At 37.8% G+C, this 18,752-nt stretch overlaps 1 protein-coding gene across 2 annotated transcripts in view; it reads left to right on the top strand.

Moving 5' to 3' along the window:
• TRPC3 (transient receptor potential cation channel subfamily C member 3) overlaps nucleotides 1–18,752 on the top strand; it is a 63,002-nt gene that overhangs the window by 36,831 nt on the left and 7,419 nt on the right. For both annotated transcript variants that reach the window (XM_006125590.4, XM_006125592.3), the window contains exons 4-10: nucleotides 1,571–1,735; nucleotides 5,998–6,214; nucleotides 8,574–8,807; nucleotides 10,964–11,228; nucleotides 12,330–12,525; nucleotides 15,487–15,696; nucleotides 17,787–17,870. In XM_006125590.4, the coding sequence (XP_006125652.1) occupies nucleotides 1,571–1,735; nucleotides 5,998–6,214; nucleotides 8,574–8,807; nucleotides 10,964–11,228; nucleotides 12,330–12,525; nucleotides 15,487–15,696; nucleotides 17,787–17,870 (1,371 nt within the window). The remainder of the gene's footprint in view (nucleotides 1–1,570; nucleotides 1,736–5,997; nucleotides 6,215–8,573; nucleotides 8,808–10,963; nucleotides 11,229–12,329; nucleotides 12,526–15,486; nucleotides 15,697–17,786; nucleotides 17,871–18,752) is intronic.

Here is an 18,752-nt window from a genome sequence, read left to right as displayed (position 1 = left end):
CCCATCCCAAATGTACACAGCTGAGTCCCTGGAAGTTAGGCATATAAATTAATTTTTCAGGCACCTAAGCAAGTCGCCTGATTTTAAAGATTTAGAGTTAATGGGAGCAATGTATACACAGCACCTCTGAAAATCAGGTCACTCTTATTTAAACGCTGAAATATGGGTTAGATGCATTCAAGATTAATAATGTTGACCTGAGATCATTTATGGCAGGGACTAGGTCTCCTTATGTGTTTGTTCAACATGTAGCTTTGTGGAGTCCCAACTTGACTTGGGGTTTTTGAGAACTACTGGAATCTAAATGAATAAATAAAAATAATGTGCCCTGGTCATCAACAAGAAAAGAAACCTCCCACATGAGAAATGTATTCAAAATCAAATGATCTACTGTAACTAAAGAGAACAACAAATTTTAGTACTTTTAGTTAAAACACACTTCTCCGATCTCATTTGGGCCTCTGTAAGGCATTAGTATGATGTTAACAGATCAGTAAAATGAATAAATTAATAAATGTAATTATAGAATAAAACTGGCTAGTGGTAACAATCTATATGTTCAAGAACCTTTCGATGTTTAAAATAATACAAGAGAAAGAATCATATTTGAAAGACCAAACTACAGACGGTCCCCAAGTTACGAACGCATCGACTTACGACTGTTCGTATTTACGACCAATCTCCTATACAGCCGGAACCCGAGTTACGAACAAAATCCGCAGTTACAAACAGCGCGGCCGTACATAAGTGAATGTAATCCGACTTACGAACAGATCGAGTTATGACCTAGTGTTTGGTACGTAACTCGTTCGTAAGTCGGGGACCGGCTGTTTGCCATTTCATAGTATCTTTCTGCTAAGATATTGTTGAGGTGATGAACTTCTGCAAGAACAGAGGAAACATTGCAATATTTTGTGATCTTTCTTTTTTTATATGTTTAGACTAATTGATAACAAAGCATGTAATAAAGTAAACTGAGACCTTGTCTACACTGGCATGTTTTGTCTCCAAAAGCTGCCTTTTGTTGACAAAACAGTGAGAGCATACACAATACAATGCAACTTTTGTCAGGGAAAACACACCTAGTTTTGGTGACAAAAAACTTCCACCTCTGTGAGAGACTTTTGTCTTTTCCCTTCCCTTCATTGTGGACAAAGAGCCAATGTGGACTCTTTTGTTTGTTTTGTCCAGAGAATTGGCTTCTTCTAGTATCCCACAATGCTTGACCCAATGCCGCATCCCATTTTCCTGACACACACAAACCCTGACCTTGCTTTAAGTTATAATAAAAGAAAGCTGTATACCAAATTTGGTGGTCCTAGCTCTTACTGTACAGAAGGAGTTCTTGAAGAAACACACAGACAGATGGCAAATGGAGAGACAGACAAACTCTCTCAAATATATAGTAGATAAATTAACCAAAATATTAGGAAAGGACAAAAACAACATGCTTCTTAAGATGTAAATCCATACTTATTATTTATTTATTTACTGATCCTGTGTGTAATGTTTGTATAATTCTTAAAATACAATGTACTTGAACCTTGATTTTCTTTCTTTTTATTTACAGTTTGTGGCCCATCCAAACTGTCAGCAACAGCTGTTAACTATCTGGTATGAAAATCTCTCAGGATTACGGGAACAGACAACAGCTATCAAGTGTCTCGTTGTGCTGGTTGTTGCATTGGGCCTTCCCCTTCTTGCCATTGGTTACTGGATTGCACCATGTAGCAGGGTACAGATTTTTTTATAAATTACATATTTAAACACCTCATGCTGGTCCAGACGTTCCTTTTCAGCTACAGTCATCTGCAGTGTAATCGTGCTCTGCTACTTTTATATCACCTGAATTTAACTAATTATTCAGATTTTTTAGAAATCTGCTGTCTTTAACTGATTTGTTTTATTCTGAGCAGTGGATAAAATTGATCTAGTATGAGGAAATGTGTTTGTGTAAATAAATTGTGTTTCAGCATGAAGATATGCCATAAGGTCTCTCAGACTCAATTATATTATGTTCGTATTAATACGTGTGGGTCATATTCTCTCCATGATACCAGCTATGCACTGTATAAGTACTATGTGCTTTTTTGCTAATGACCACGTCCTGCAGTGGCTCTGAAAAACTCGATAGTAGTCCCCCTCAGTTGGCATTTTAGGGATCTGATTCTGCTCTCGTAGAAGTCAATTGCAAAACTCACATGGACTTCAAATGGTGCAGGATTGAGCCCAAAATGAAATACCTGCTGTTTCTAAACTGTTAGGTCAGATTGCTTATAAAGGTGAACTGCAAAGTAAAAATTAAACGAAGCACAGTTTTATAACCATGCTGAGGGGGGAATCAGAAGAGAACATTTTAACAAATCATTTCACGTTTATATTTTCCATTGGGTGAAATCATCCTGGTGTTTCTAGGTTCACTGATGATGTCATTACACACATACCAGCAATCTCACTGAAATCCATTCAGTCCCTGATATGTGTGACGTTAGCCATATGACGCATTCTGATATATCTTCAGTAAATCAGGAAGAATAAAAGAGGATTTTTCAGAGAGAAGTATTTTTTTAAGTTTACTTAGAACTTACTTCTTTGCTGAATGTCTTCCTGGCCCTTCCCCACAAGCCTGCTCAGGGGAAGAAGCCAGCACTGAAACCTGTTCTCCACTTGAGCTTATATTTTGCTGTGTATGAAGTCACAAGATTCTGCACATCCCATACATTTTTAAAGGGGATCTGATATTTTTCTTTCTCTGGTTATTTGTTTATTTGAAAGATTAACCTTTATGAAATAAATGGTTACTTAGTTTATCTTCTGAGATGTCACTTTCCTTGAAGAGCTGTTGTAAAAGAACCCCCTTATAGCTGCATGGTAGACTGATGTCACTGTAAACTCATGTTCACGTTTTTTTTAATGTCTGATATGGAAAAAATGACATTTGTTCCTGAGCTTTACTTTCTACTGCCAGAAACACTTGGCTCTTTTTGAATGCTCACATGAAATCAAGGTATTGGACATACAGATCAACTGCTTAATATTGTAATTTAAAAATGCTTTATAAAGGTCAGGTACAAAAAGAGGCTATTAAAGTCCTTTGTATAACCAGTGAATGTCAACATAGTGCATGCTTTACTGCTCAGTTCACTGAATCTGACCCCTGACTTCAGGAAAACCTGTCTCTTGAAATGGGGAAACTAGATTCATCACTCTCTAAATTTGCTGTTTTCTTATGAAAGAATATTGCAATTAGTGCAGAACGTCAGATGAGGTTTTAAAATCTCACATATTTTTGTCTCATGTGGTGATTAATGCCATTCTTGGCCCTAGAATATTTTTATCAATGACCCTCCCCCCCAAAAAAAACACCCTAAAATCATCACTGATCAGGTTTGAAGATGTCACAAAAATTGGAAGAGTGATAAATAATGAAGATGACCAGCCACTGATATAGAGTGATTTGGATCATTTGGTAAGATAGATGTAAGCACACATGCATTTTAATAAGGTTAAATGTAAATATAATGTAAATATACATCTAGGAGTAAAGAAGGTAGGCCATATTTGCAGGAAGGAGACTCTGTTCTGGGAAGCATTACCTGGAAAATATTTGGGGTTCCTAGTGGATACTCATCTGAATGTGAGTTCCAGTACAACAGTGTGGCCAAAAAAGTTAATGTGCTCCTTGGATGCATAAACAGGGGACTCTCAAATTGGAGTACATAGGTTATTTTTCCTCTGGGAGGTTCACTTCTGGAATACTCTGTCTAGTTCAAAGTCCAGGTTATTGCTAAAATTCAGAGAAGATCCACTAGAGAATCATTAAAGGCGGCAAACGTGCCTTATGGTGACAGACTCAAGGAGCTCAGTCTATTCATTTTAACAAAAAGAAGATTAAGAGGGGACTTAATTACAGTTCCTATATGGGAACAAATATTTGATGATTGATTTTCTAATCTGCCAGAGAATGATATAATTCAATCCAGTGTCTGGAAGTTGAAGACAAATTCAGGGTGGAAATAAGGTGTATATTTTTAACAGTGAGGGTAATTGATCTTTGGAATAATTTACCAAGGATCAGGGTGGACTCACTATGCCTGCAATTTTTAAATTAAGATTGGATGCTTTTCTAAAAGCTATGCTCTAGGAATTATTTTCTAGGATGTTTTATGACCGGTTCTGGCCTTGGAATCTATGAATACTATTGATAATGTTGAACTAGCTTAGTGTTACTCACTTACTACACTTCTGGAGCCAGATAATTCCTGCACCCTTCAGAGACTGTGCAGTGGTTGAGGCAAGGAGTTTTGTCTCCCACTAACCTTGCAATATCTCATGCAAGGACTGAAGTAATAATACTCTTTACACCTAGGGGGTCTGAAGAGACTGCTCTGTGCATATATTCCTAAGGACACTATTCACTCCCAAAGGGGCTGGAAGGAAGCTGGGTGAGAGAACTGAGAGAAACTGTATTTCCTAAGATGAAATCCTTCTTGAACTTCTCAGTGGGCTGAAGCCTGGGATGGTTGCATCTCTTAATGACATATAGGTCCATAATTACCAGAAGTCTTTGGGCTGGATTTGATTGCTCTTTTGTGGGTGCCCTACAGGAGGTCAGGGGGAAAGAATACCCATCTCCTAAGAACTCTGTCAATGGCACCCCTTGAGTGCATGAACTGAGGAGTCACAGCACCAACAGAGGTACATGAACCCTTCCCCATCCCCAAAAGGCTGGCAGTAGAACCTCCCAGAAAAGGTGAGCGGTGGCCCTGCCTCTTACCACACAGACTTGTGGACCCGAGCTCCTCCTTTGAAAAGGAGTAGCAATTGCAGCTCCAGAATGCTTTCCCATCACAGCTTCCCTAAAGGTGTGCTGCTTCCCTCAGTCTTCTGCAGGAAGACTGCTGCTGGCCACTACAGTACTGCTGTCGTAATGCACCTCCACCCACCCCAAAGGCACAGCCACCCTCTAACCCACAAAGTGTTGTTTTAATCCAGATGAATTAATTTAAACATGTTAATGTTTATGAACTAGTTTTTCTAACTTTGTTGCTGTGTAAATTTTTCTAATTATTTTTTTAAAAGTATTCACAGTCTTGATCTGGGGGATTTTTTTATGCTCTGAACACATCAGCCAGAAGAGTCTGTTTCTCCTCAGGTGTTATAAATAATGCTTTGATGTTCTGATTTTTGAATTCGGGGCATCATAGGCAAACTAATAATGCCCTGAAAACTTTGGGTATCTTCCCTGTTGGTAGAGAAGGCATTTTGTTACTCACTTCTACTTGGGCTTGATCCACTACTCCACTGACTTCCATCAGCCCTATCTACTATTAAATTGATACCCATATGCCCAAAGATGGCAGCGGGGGAGGGGGGAGAAACAATGAAGATTTTCTAGAGACATCATTTTACTATCTTCAGTAACACTAATGAAATATTTTTTTAAAATAAGGTCCTGTAGACTAACACAGTACATTCAGAAATTGACAGGGGTTGGCAAATGCCTGTTAAATGGTTTCATTACCACTTGAATGTCTCTTTCACTGGTTTGATGTTCTGATAATAGATCTGGCAGGTTCTTTTACTTTTAAGTTAACCTCTAGAGGAAGCAGGGCCACAGAAGAGGGGTAGAAAGAGGCAGGTGGGTGGACATTAAGACCCAGTGGTGTCCCAAATCCCGGGCTTCATTTGCAACTCCGGTTGCCTACATTACCATCCTAGTTCGAACTAGGGTGGTAGTGTAGACATACCCTATGATTGTTGATTAACAGAACATCATTCCTGGATGAATTGCCTTCTGAACACAATTGTCAGGAATGATAACATCTCATGGCTGTTTGGTGCACTTATAGGGTATCTCTAAGTAGGTAGTGGGTACTTTACACATCCAGCACATGATTTTTTGTAAATGCCTCTTTATGCTTCTTATCTGTGTGATACAAGGGAAATGCTGTAATAGCTTTTTAAAATGAAGGACTTTTTGTTTTGCCTTCACAGTTCGGGAAAATTCTCCGCAGCCCATTTATGAAATTTGTGGCACATGCAGCATCCTTCATTATTTTCTTGGGCCTCCTGGTGTTTAATGCCTCGGACAGATTTGAAGGCATCACAACCCTCCCAAATGTGACTGTAACTGACTACCCAAAACAGATTTTTAGGGTGAAAACTACACAGTTCACTTGGACAGAGATGCTGATCATGGTGTGGGTACTTGGTACGTATAGCAAATTGCTTCTTCACTCCAATTCCATGACAACTGTGCTGTGCAGATAGACATTTGAAATGAAAAAGCGAGGCTCAAATGCTGGCTTCCCACTGTAACCATGTATATGGTTCCAGTGGTATTCAAGGGCTACACTGGCTCCCAAAGGAAAACTTCCAGCAGCCAACAGTTGGCCTAAGCAGATCTGTGCTGCCCCTCTTGTAGCCACTGGTGTCCAGGCGTGCCATGGGTAGGAAAGGCATATTTCTAGTTTCTTCTGCCTTCAAGTAAGAGCTGTCTTGGCTAAGTAAACATCATTAACATTTCTTCTTATATTCAGTGTAATGGGCAATTATATTTAACATTGTGAAATTAGTCATTTCCCACATATTTGCAAGAGTAAAATGGCCAGTGGTGTTCTTCAGATGAAGATGGTAATAGATGGAAAACTCAATGACTCACAGTGATACTACTTCAAAGTTCAGAAACCTTGGCATTTTGTGGCAGAAACCCAGGTTGAGTGTAATACCATCGATATCTCACTAATACCATAGCTTTCCAAATGTTGGTGTAATATCACTGACACTTACGATAGTGTAATAATGTAAAATGGTTGTTTTAAACATGATCACAAAGCCTATGTCATTGTATATGCCAGGTCAGGAGTTGTTAACGCACTAGCTAATTAGTGTTTACTTAACACCAGAGGAAATCACAGCTTCTTTCAGTGTCAAAGGGCTAGTGAGTCAGTTTTTGTTACTAGACTTTTTTTAATTGCCTGATCATCTGCCAGTTTGTTTGAGATTTTACACGGCCGAACCCTGTAATCTGCTGGATTTAAACACAAGGCCAGATGATGTGATGTAGGAAAGCATCACCTGTAGTGATCCCATCTTGTTGTAGAGAGAGGTTTGAAAGGAATGATTACTGCTAATGAAGGTACTTTGCCCTGTATCCTTCTGCAGAACCTCATTTCTCTTAATTGGAGCATCATTGTTGTTTATGTTATTTACCAGTGTTTTTTTTCTGTTAAATTATGTATGCTGAGGAGCAGATAAGGTTGCCATGACTGTCTCTCCTTCCGAGTGGTTAGTTCTGCAAAGGATGCTAGCGAGGAGTAGTCCCTATGCTTGAATGAGTGCAAAGTCTGGGATTGGGCTGGTCCCTGGGTGTGTTACTAAAGGAAGATTTCTTGTGCTCTCTGCTGGGGACCCAAGAATGGACTAGCCCCAAGTTAGCCCACTACATGGAAGCTGTTGAATGGGAAGGTCCTGAGTACAAACTTCAGTTGAGCAGATCCCTCTCAGTAACCAGCAGTGGGAAACAAAGTAAATGTGAAACTCTGTATCCTTTTTCTTGTAAATATTTTTGGGTAAAAGCAAATTTCAGCTCCAATGTCTCACATTGTGGAGAAATGATGAGGAGTATGACATGGCTGGATGCCATACGAGTGACTCCTTTGAGGAAAAATTTGAATGAGGAATGCTGAATGACTTGGACAGATTCTGCCACCCTTCGTCATGCTGACTTGTACTTTACTTCGGAAGTAGAAGTGCCCTGAAATCAATGGGGCTCCTTGTGATGTAAGACAGTGGTTCCCAACCTGTGGTCTGAAGACTCTTTGTGGTCTGCGATGATACTACAGGGGGTCCGTGGAAAGTTTAAAAGTAAGGATCAGGCCCACTGTAGTGGGCCTAATCTCTTCTTTTCTTTTCTCCCCCAGGGAGGGGGGAGGTCTATGAAATTTTAATAGGTTGAAAAGGTATGCTTGAAAAGGTTGGGAACCACTGATGTAAGATACTATTCAGTCTGAGTAAGGATGGCAGAATCTGTCTCTCTGTGTTCTGGGTGAAATGTGAGTTTGTCAAGCATTAACAGGCTGTTAGGCTAGGTACCATATGTGAAAAACAGAAAAGAGTCATATCCTTTACAAAACAGTATGAAACCAGTAACCTGTGTTTGTAATTGTTCAGTTTGTGTTTGGTCTCCTGTGTTTTGAGTTGTTGGGCTTTCCTGTAATAGTAAATGTCTTTGATCCTGGGCTGTTATGTAAGAGTATATGGGTAAATGAAATGGGAGAGGAGTGCTAGAAAGGATATCCTTCCACTTTTAAAAGTTATCCTTCTGTAACAAACACATCACACTGAGATGTTTGCATTGTGAAGTCATTAAATTGTGACGTAGTAACCCCACTGTGGGATGACTGAGCTTTGGCCCTAAAGACAGCTGCAGGAAAGCTAAGATAGATAGCAACTCTGTAATACTGAAAATCAGTACTTCAGTGCCTTCTTCTTGTATCCTGATTTTGTGGGAGAGAAAGTTAAATGACTCTCGGTGTGACCAAACAGGCTATATTCTCTTCTTGTTGCAGGTATGATGTGGTCAGAATGCAAAGAGCTCTGGTTAGAAGGACCCAGGGAATATATTTTGCAGCTGTGGAATGTTCTGGATTTTGGGATGCTATCCATTTTCATTGCTGCTTTCACAGCCAGGCTGCTAGCATTTTTGCAGGCCACCAAAGCACAGCGATACGTGGACAACTACATTGAGGAGAGTGACCTCTCTGTAGTCACACTTCCACCCGAAATAGAGTATTTCACTTATGGTGAGTTTGAATGTTACTTTCAAGTAGTCGACTAGTGGATGCTCATTTAAAGGAACAGTGTTTAGGATAGATAAATAAATAAAACCTTTTGCAACTACCTGATTTCGTAATATTTACCTTAAGGTTTCTACCAATTTGTTTTTATTTGTTATGTTTTTAAATAGTCTTGTGAATATCTATTCAACAAATAACATAGAAACCCCACCCCAAAATATCCTACGGTTGGGCAAAATTCCATTTTTATTTTTTATAATTTTGATTCATAACATTGATGTTTATTCTTAAGAATTTTTTTACACTGTGATCTATTTAAATTGTCATAGTTGCATGAAATTATGAGGGGGTTAGGCAAAAGTTTAATGATGTTGCGATTCAAAACATTAAATCTTTATAAACCATTAAAACACAAATTGTCAACACTGGAGATCAAAATATGCAAAGTAAATAACTTTAAATCAATATATCGTATGTCTTTACTGTTCATTCACTAATCCATTTGTAACAAGCCTAATTCACAAGATTAAATGATTGGATTTTGACTCTAAATACTAAAGCAGCACTTTTCTTACTTGCCTATATGTAAATTTTTATTATTATCAATGGAAATATTTCTTGTCCATTGTGTGTGCGTGTGTGTGTGTGCGTGTGTGTGGTGAAATCAACATTTACCAACAAAAAATGAATCCTTCCAAAGCTACCTTAGCCCAGGAGCTAGGGACCTTACTTGGGAGATCTGGATTCAAGTCCTTTCTCTAAATCAGGAAGACTGGTAACAATCACAAGTAGAGTTGCTCCATCAGGGAATAAGTTTCTGGCAATCCCAAGCAAGGGGAGGATGACATGTTGTAAATACTGTCCTCTCACAGTGTGATCTTGCACACACTATACATGCAAGGTCAACTGTACAAAGGACACCATTTTGGTCTATAAAAAGACATTTTCCATGTGGCATGACCACATGTTCAGAGCATGTAAATTCACATTATACAGTCAGAGGTCGAGGAAAGCAGCACATCTGAAAATAGAGTTATGTAGAGGAAAGTTTGGGAATTCCTGCCCTTGTTCTGCAAAGCTGATCCTAAGTGTCCTTTGTGGGCTTAGCTCTGAGTGTTCATGTTCTGTCAGCTACAGAAGTTCCTCAGCCAACACTGCTAGCTTTCCATTAAAAAATACCCCCAAAACCAATGCCCCCCCAGTTTTCATACACTGCTTCTGATTCAATACTACATATGATAAACCCTAATCAATTATTATCCTTTCCATTGCTTTAATTAAAAACAAAACAAATGATCAAAAAATCCCCACAACCTTTGGTGATGTAGACATGTTATTAACATATGTTACTGGAAAGGAAAAAGCTAACATTGTATTTATTTTCATGTAATTCACTGTTAATTTTTCTCTTAAAAACGGTATTTGTATTAAATATTTATTTTACTATCTTTATTTATATGTCATTATTACTCTTTTATTTATATTTTACATTATTTTTAACCTACAAAATAACTTTTTTACAGAACACATGTGATTATATCTTATTCATGCAGCAGTTTTCAGTCACTGATACAATATAAATAAAAAATAGTTATTGTTGTGAAACAAAAATGAACTGTGACATAAAGTCCAGACTCAGGAAAGCCTGAACAATGATTAGTGGTCATATGAAGTTGCTATAGAAACCTCAATAAATTAAATAATAAAATGAGAAATGAATAATAGGGTGTGTTTATAAGAATATTAATGTTTTAGATTTATTTGAGAATTTTATCACATTCAGAATCATGCAAATAGTAATAGTGATGTTAATTACTATAAAAATCTATAAATGTTAAATATAAATAACAATAATTCATAGCATGGCGGGATTTATCTCATAATTTTCATGCTTAACTCCCAGTAGAAAGGTGAATATACACACTATTAGAAGAGATACTGTCTCTTTACATTATAACTTCCACTAAAAATGTATACAGTTCAAATTCTTCATTTATAAATCACACTAATTGTAATTCAACATCAGCTACTTGACTCCACAACTCTACTGTTTCTCCTTAATAGATACAGATACATGCATGACAGTTCCCAGCTGATAGCTATATTTTTCCAAACGTGGTGCTAAGTAAGAAACTCATTTACCTTTTTATTTTGTCTTCCAGCCAGAGATAAATGGCTCCCATCTGATCCACAGATAATATCTGAGGGTCTCTATGCAATAGCTGTTGTGCTTAGCTTCTCTCGGATTGCATATATCCTTCCTGCAAATGAGAGCTTTGGACCCTTGCAGATTTCCCTTGGAAGGACTGTAAAGGACATTTTCAAGTTTATGGTCCTTTTTATTATGGTATTTCTTGCATTTATGATTGGGATGTTCATACTCTACTCCTATTACCTTGGAGCCAAAGTAAACTCTGCTTTTACAACGTAAGTATGAAGTTATAGTCAAACTCTGGTCATCTGAAGAAGTGGGCTGTGCCCACGAAAGCTCATGATACCATCTACATGTTTTGTTAGTCTATAAAGTGCAACCAGACCATTGTTGTTTTTTTCTGTACAGACTCAGAATTTTAGCATGAAATTCGACACTTTGTGCGGGGGTATCAACAAAGACTCTAGTTATCTTACCCATTACAAAGATAACTTCCCCAATTATCACCTCTAATATCATTAGCTCACAGACATTTACCTTCTCTCCCCCCTCCCCCCCCCCCGCATCCCTCTTCTGTTCTGAAATTTGATTTGTCCTTTTCATATGTGTTCTTTTTTTTAATTGTATCCTTTGGTATATATGGTTGTGATTATTTTCTTCCACTATTTGATCTGAGGAAGTGGGTCTGACCCACGAAAGCTCATCATCTAATAAACCATCTTGTTAGTCTTTAAAGTGCTACATAGTCCTGTATTTTGCTTCAGCTACACCAGACTAACACAACTACATTTCTATCCTCATTCTGTTGGGGTAGCCTGAATCTGCACTAAGAGCTATGCTAGCAGGACTTTGCTGGGAGAGCTGCGCTGACATAGCTGTGCTGGTATTGTCTCTATTGTATAGACATAACCTGAGTTTGTGAGATGTTTAGTGCCCTCAATGCCCAGTAAAATAAAATCAAGATGGGAAGAACTTGAATGTTCTGTGAAAAACATTTTTTGTGTTTGTTGATTTGTTTAAACATCTACACTAAAATTCCTTACAAACCTTTAAAATCTAAATCACAGACAAAAATGTGAGGTTATCGCTTAGGATAGGTATCCAGAAATAGCTATTCCGTGTCTATTGAAGCAGCCCATTATTTTGAAATAATGGAAGGGTTATTCTGACGTCCCGGTATTCCTTGTTCCACCAGGGTTAAGGGGCATTTTGGAAAGTGAGTTATTTCGAAATTTGGAGCTGTGTAGACAGTGCCAAATTACAAAATAAGCTATTTTGAGCTAAGGGTGCTGTAGAGATGCACCCTTACTAAATTTATCATAAGAACTGTGTATTGATTTATTATTAATAATGTTCCTCTTTATTCTTTCATACAGTGTTGAAGAAAGTTTCAAGACCTTATTTTGGTCAATATTTGGTTTATCTGAAGTGACTTCAGTTGTCCTCAAATATGATCATAAATTCATAGAGAATATTGGCTATGTTTTGTACGGCATATACAATGTAACAATGGTTGTTGTTCTGCTCAACATGCTGATTGCCATGATTAACAGTTCATACCAAGAAATTGAGGTAAGTTCTCTCTCTAAAGGCATCTCTCCTCTTTTTATGTTCTGAAAGGACACTACAGTCCTCTTAATGGGCACATTCTAATGGAAATAAGTATCAGTAAAAGATTAATCCAGTTAAAGAAGCTCGCAAGTAATGACTGTGCTAGGAGATAATGGTTTATTTCATGAACAGCTTTAGAGAAACAAGCTATACAATATTGTAGAGGTTAGAGTGAGACCAACTAATTTCCATGTTATTTAAACAGTACTTTGAAACCTCTGAAAAAAATCTGAATGTTGTTTAAACTTTTTTTTTCAGTCCAGGTTTAGTTGGCCAGCATTGAAAGACCAACACTTATCTTTTTCCAAAATTGTTTGGTTTGATCCACATCACCATGAATTTGGTAGCCAGAACCATGTTTAAGGGCCTGTCTAGACAGTTGTGCTTTACCATGTCGACGTGCAGTTTTACTTCTGTTGATAGTGTCAAACTGTATTATACACATATTTTTGTAAAAATCCAGTGTTCAAACAAGAATTCAGACAAAATCAAATTTCATTCCTTTTCTGGATGGGGAAGTAGTACCAGTGAAAGAGTGAATACAATTCCAATCAGAATCCCCCTCTTCCTTCTTTCTGTGTCTGGCAGCTGAGTTCTGTAGCTTAAGAATCCCCTACTGCATTCATTCTACAAACTTGCCAGTCTGGTTCTCTGTACTGCAGACATGGCAGAAAAACTGGGTTGAAGATTTGGCTCTACCTGGCAAGCCAGCCAAGCTGTTTGGGACCTCCCAGGATCTGGACAGATAGTATTGCTCATTTTCTTTATACAGACACGAGAGTATGGTAAAACTATACAAATAGTAAAGGTCTGTCTCAAAAAGCTGACATACTATATAAACTTTCAAATGAAGGATAGGATACAGGAGACAGTGAAGTTACTGAGCAGAAAATGTTAGCATATGGCCAGTTAATTCCTTAATTCTTAAACATTAAAACATTTTATAACACATTAAAACATTTTATAACACTGTTTCCCCAACACAGTACATTTTATTGTGTAGACAAGCTCTCAGTGCTGGTTAAACAGATTTTACTGTATTCCATAAAGATAATTGGCTCACTGGTCCATTTTCTTCAAACCTTTTAACTAAATATAGATGTGTTAGATACTTCAGCTTCACTTTCTTAGGTTTACGCACTGTGCTAGTGCATGACATAAGAAAAGATTTTCCTGTGAGAGTGTTCTAATGACTAAATCACATTTAACAGCTGTTTCAAGCTTAATTATTCAGTCTGAAGTGTAAGCATCCGTTTTCTGTTTTCAGTACAATATTTAAAACTTGATTCTAATCTTAGCTGCACATTGCCATGTTGGTACCCTGAAAACTTAGTGGCTGCACTCATGCAAACCTGCAGAGTGGCAGATTTTTAATGCCTATACTTTATCTTAAATTAAGATGAGCTCTCAAAATGATGAATAGCTATTTCATCTATAAGGCAAATGCTTTATTTTGAGCTCATTGAGATAGCAAATGACTTCATTTGAGAATTTAATTAATTCAATTTAGGTGCATATCATTCAAATATTGTACAATAAAAAGAAAGAAAGAAAGAAAGAAAGAAAGAAAGAAAGAAAGAAAGAAAGAAAGAAAGAAAGAAAGAAAGAAAGAAAGAAAGAAAGAAAGAAAGACCCAAAACTGTATTTGACTTATTAAAGTCAAACCTGAATTGCTACAAAGATAAAAGTATATTTTAGACCAATTAATGTGTGGCCTTACAAAAACAGTTTTTAGCAGAATTTCAATGTGCTTTTGAGATATCAGAAAGTACATACAATTATATATAATTTTTCTTGGGAAATGTGAATATGATCGACTATATACAAAGTTTAATTGAAACATAGTGAAACATCACAAGTTTTAGGGTCTGCTCTTTACTCGCAGATCATGAGAGGCATTAGTATCTGCTGGCTGTTGAGTGACCGATATTGAACAGAATTAATGATCTCAGTCAGAAGCCTGAAGTATGCAAACCACTAACATGACTGACAATGACACTCTGGCTGGCACTGAACTATGCCATCACACCTCAGTTAGAGGTCCCTTCTGTTCACCTTGGTAGGATATAATGGGAAAACTTGAACCATTCCATATCTATTTTGTGAGTAAATGGTGGGTTGAAATCTTCAAGGCTGTAATTTTGGCATTTTTTATGAGTAATAAGTTGACTAAAACATTTAAAATAAAAAGAAAAAATCAAAATGTGTTTTGCATGTGCATTTCTAATACGTTCTGAAAATACTTTATATTCCTTGAGATTAAATTTAATTTGGAAACAAACTAGCTTTTCATCTTTGGAGAATATGCTCAAATTTCAGTTAGATCCAGGCTTGCAAAACCACCATGAGATTTTACCAGTCTAGGCACAAAATCTATTTGCTTATTCCTTCCCATGGATGCCAATGACAAAACCTGATACTTGGTTACGCATCGGAAGATCAGATTTAATCAGTATTATAAGGCATGCGCATTATCTGCTCATGCTATATACATCCCCAAAAAGGCAATACCGTTAGTTTCTCTCTTGCCCGTCATCACATTTCAGCATTAAATTTAAGGAAGAAAATACTTGCTTTTATTAAATAACTTTCTCTTTTAATAGCAGGACTTAATAGTTCAGTTCTCAGTCAGTGAAGATATAACACTTTTAAAAATTGTTTGCGTGCTTCAACGAAATATGACCAGAAAAAGCCCACATAAATAGACACAGCAGGAATTAATTTAAAATAGACTTGATAATGCAGCTGCATTTCAGTTGAACTATTGGGAATCATTCACACTAACAAGTTCATCACATTTCTGTATTAAACAAAAAGAAAGAGAAGCTGCTTAAGATAAACTCATTTTGAAAGAGTCTTGAATTATATGAAACCCAAAGGTAAGTAGAACAAAGCAGACATGTCTTTTTGTTTCTAACGCAGGATGACAGTGATGTGGAGTGGAAGTTTGCTCGCTCTAAGCTCTGGTTATCTTACTTCGATGATGGAAAAACATTACCTCCGCCATTCAGTCTTGTACCAAGTCCCAAGTCTTTTTTCTATTTGATCATGAGGATCATCGGCTTTTCTAAGTGCAGGAGGAGAAGGCTGCAGAAAGATATTGAAATAGGAATGAGTAATTCCAAGTCTAGGGTAGGTCTTAAAAATTGTTCAGTGCACTGGAGAAATGTTTTTGCTTCCTAAATCTTTGCTTTCCTTTAAATCATATGGGATAGTTTTGTACTTGTGAAGGATAACACCATAATTAATCAAGTATTTTATTTTTAAAGTGCTGTAACCCAGATGCCTTTTAAGTACAACACAAAAGCAAAGTAAAATAGTACATTTTTTTTGCAGGGCAACAAGGCCCCTTTACCAGATATAATTGAAAGAGCATAAATTACCCAACAAAACAGTCCTAGACAATTACTGAAAACAAAAATAAATCCTACAAGAAATGACTTAACAGGTAAACAAATAAGTCTTCAGCCTTTTTCAGAAAGATGCCCAAAGTGGACTTTCATATATTTTATGGGGAAAAGGCTGGAAGATCTAGAAAGATAACTTTTCCTTTCATCACCAGAATGGGTGAAGGGTAAAGTTTAGCTAGCTAAATAGTATACCATTTCCCAGACTTCTTCACTACCAAAACCTGTATTTCTGACGGGGAGGAGAAATAATTGTACATTTGTGGTATAATAATATCTAGCACTTCCATAACATCTTCGCTCATAGCATCTGAATGTTCTTCACAGATAATAATACATTCAGTCTTAAAACACTCTTGTGAGGTAGATAACTATTGTTCCCATTTTCCAGATGGGTAACTAGGGCTTAAAGAGATAAAAAGTGACCTTCAAAGGATTTTTTAAATAAATTAGGATCATAGCCTCTTTCAGTAGTTTACCATGTATACATACAGAAGGATTGAAAGCATTTTTTTAAAGTAATATATTTTGATTGCTTATTTTTAAAATATTGGAAATGTAAAATCTGGTAGTTACTAGTTTTTGTGAAGGACTTCCTAAAACTTCTGTTTGTTGTGAACTGTCAGCAGTGTTGAATCTTTAACAGATATTTTCCCCCTCTTTTTATTATTTGGGTATTGAAGTTAAATGTGTGTAAATAAATCAATCAATCAGGGGTGGGGAACCTTTTTTGGATTGGGGGTCAGTGACTCACAGAAAAATCAGTCACGAATGAGAAGCAAAAAAAATGCTGGGAGAGGGGAGGCCCTGAGCCTCGGGGGCCACATTTGGCCCCCAGGCTTGAAGTTTCAAAAGAAAGAAAGAAACTCCCTCACATACAAAACAATAGTTTGAAGCAGTTTAGCTAAAAAAAGTTTCCCTTCCTAATTACTGGGCTTTCATGCTGTGGGTCTCTTATAATGTCCTCATTTCACTAGTTCTCCAGTCTCCAGAAAGTCTTTCAAGATAGATAAAACCTGAATTTATAATGTTTTTTTAAAAACAACAGAAACAAACATCCTCCCCTTCAAAATTGTCTCTATTATGTTAAAAACACTCAGGCTTTATTTATAAATCCCAGAGAAACAAAATAGTGTGGGTGTGTGTATCTATCTGTATCTATATTTTAAAATGACTTGCTTTGACTTTAAATTACTTGCTTTAAATGATTTTAGATGGCCACACATGAAGTTTATGGCAGAGCCAGTAATAGATCCCTGGAGTCTGATTTTCGTCTCATCTCCATACATTTTTCACTGCTGTAACTCCTAATTTTCACTGCTATAAATGAGGCCTCAGATCTTCTAATCCCCAATCTTATGGTTTAGCCACAAGACCATCTTTTCAGAACCTTTTTCCCTTCTCTTTCTAGCCCAGAGCTAAAAAACTATGTATTTCTACTCCTGATCCGTATGAACGGAGTTTATTGCCACATTAATAACTTGATGGTGAACTGTTTTCAAATAAATTATTATTATTCCTCAAAGCTATGATTCAGTGAAACATATAAGCCCATGTTTTGACTTTAATAAGACTTAGGCACATTCTGCAAGTACATTCTTAAGTGCTTTGCTAAATAAAGAAGGCTTTAAGCATATACCTGAAATTAAACTCGTGGTTAGGTGCTTTACTGAGTTTGGGCCCAAATTATTTTCAGTGTTTTCTGAACACAATAGTCTGAAATGATGGGCTACTGCCATATTATTTTGTTGTGTTATGTGGGGCGGGGAGAGAATTCTATGGAATATGTTCTAATTTAGCTTTATTGTTTCCTAGTTAAACCTCTTCACTCAATCTAACTCAAGGGTTTTCGAATCGCACAGTTTTAACAGCATTCTCAATCAGCCAACACGCTATCAGGTAAGGTATTCAAGGAGCTCTAGTTTAGAGCAATGTGACAATGTGAGGATATTAGCAGAATTCTGTGCTTAAAATGTACTTAGTCTTCCCAAGATGAAAAAATGCCCTCGGCAATCAGAGAAGCATATTGCTGATGCTACAGTACTTGTAGCTTGTTTTTCAAACCTCATCATTTGAAATATTTACAACGAGCTCCTCAATGGGCGTTTCCTTGATCTGGCCATTTTGACAAACTGCAGCAACTAACACAAATTTGGGGGGAAAGGTCCAGCGAACACTGGGCTGATATTTTCACCTCTTGCTTTCTTTAGAGGTTCTCTCTGATTACAGGTGCAATGTGAAGCTTGAATGACCTGGAGATGGATGGGAAGAGAGAAGTGGGGGACAGGGTGGCCCCCGAGCAGATTTGCTTTACGTTAGATTGTATATAAGTAAATACACTTGCATAATCTCAAATATGAGCAGCAAGGCAACAATACCAGTGCACAAAAGGAGCCCTTGCAGTAGGGATGTCCAAAAAATGACCTAATGGCCAGATTTTGCCTGCTTAAAACATTTACCGTATATTCCGGCGTACAAGACGACCTCTGATGTTAAAAAACATCCCCCAAAAATCGGGGGTCGTCTTGTACGCCGGATGCCCCGCCGCCGGAGCCCCTCCGCGGCTTTGAAAGCCTCGGGGGAAGCCGGCGGCGGGGCATCCCAGGCGCGCATGGGCTGCCCCCGCGCCGGAGCCCCTCCGCGGCGGCTTTCAAAGCCGCGGAGGGGCTCCGGCGGGGGGGCAGCCTATGCGCGCCTGGGATGCCCCCCCGCCGGCTTCCCCCGAGGCTTTCAAAGCCGCGGAGGGGCTCCGGCGGGGGGGGGGGGGGGGTCAGCCCAGGC

Source organism: Pelodiscus sinensis, chromosome 5, assembly GCF_049634645.1.
Source record: "Pelodiscus sinensis isolate JC-2024 chromosome 5, ASM4963464v1, whole genome shotgun sequence".
In the NCBI taxonomy this organism is placed as follows: domain Eukaryota; kingdom Metazoa; phylum Chordata; order Testudines; family Trionychidae; genus Pelodiscus; species Pelodiscus sinensis.
This window is presented reverse-complemented; position numbering and strand designations above follow the sequence as displayed.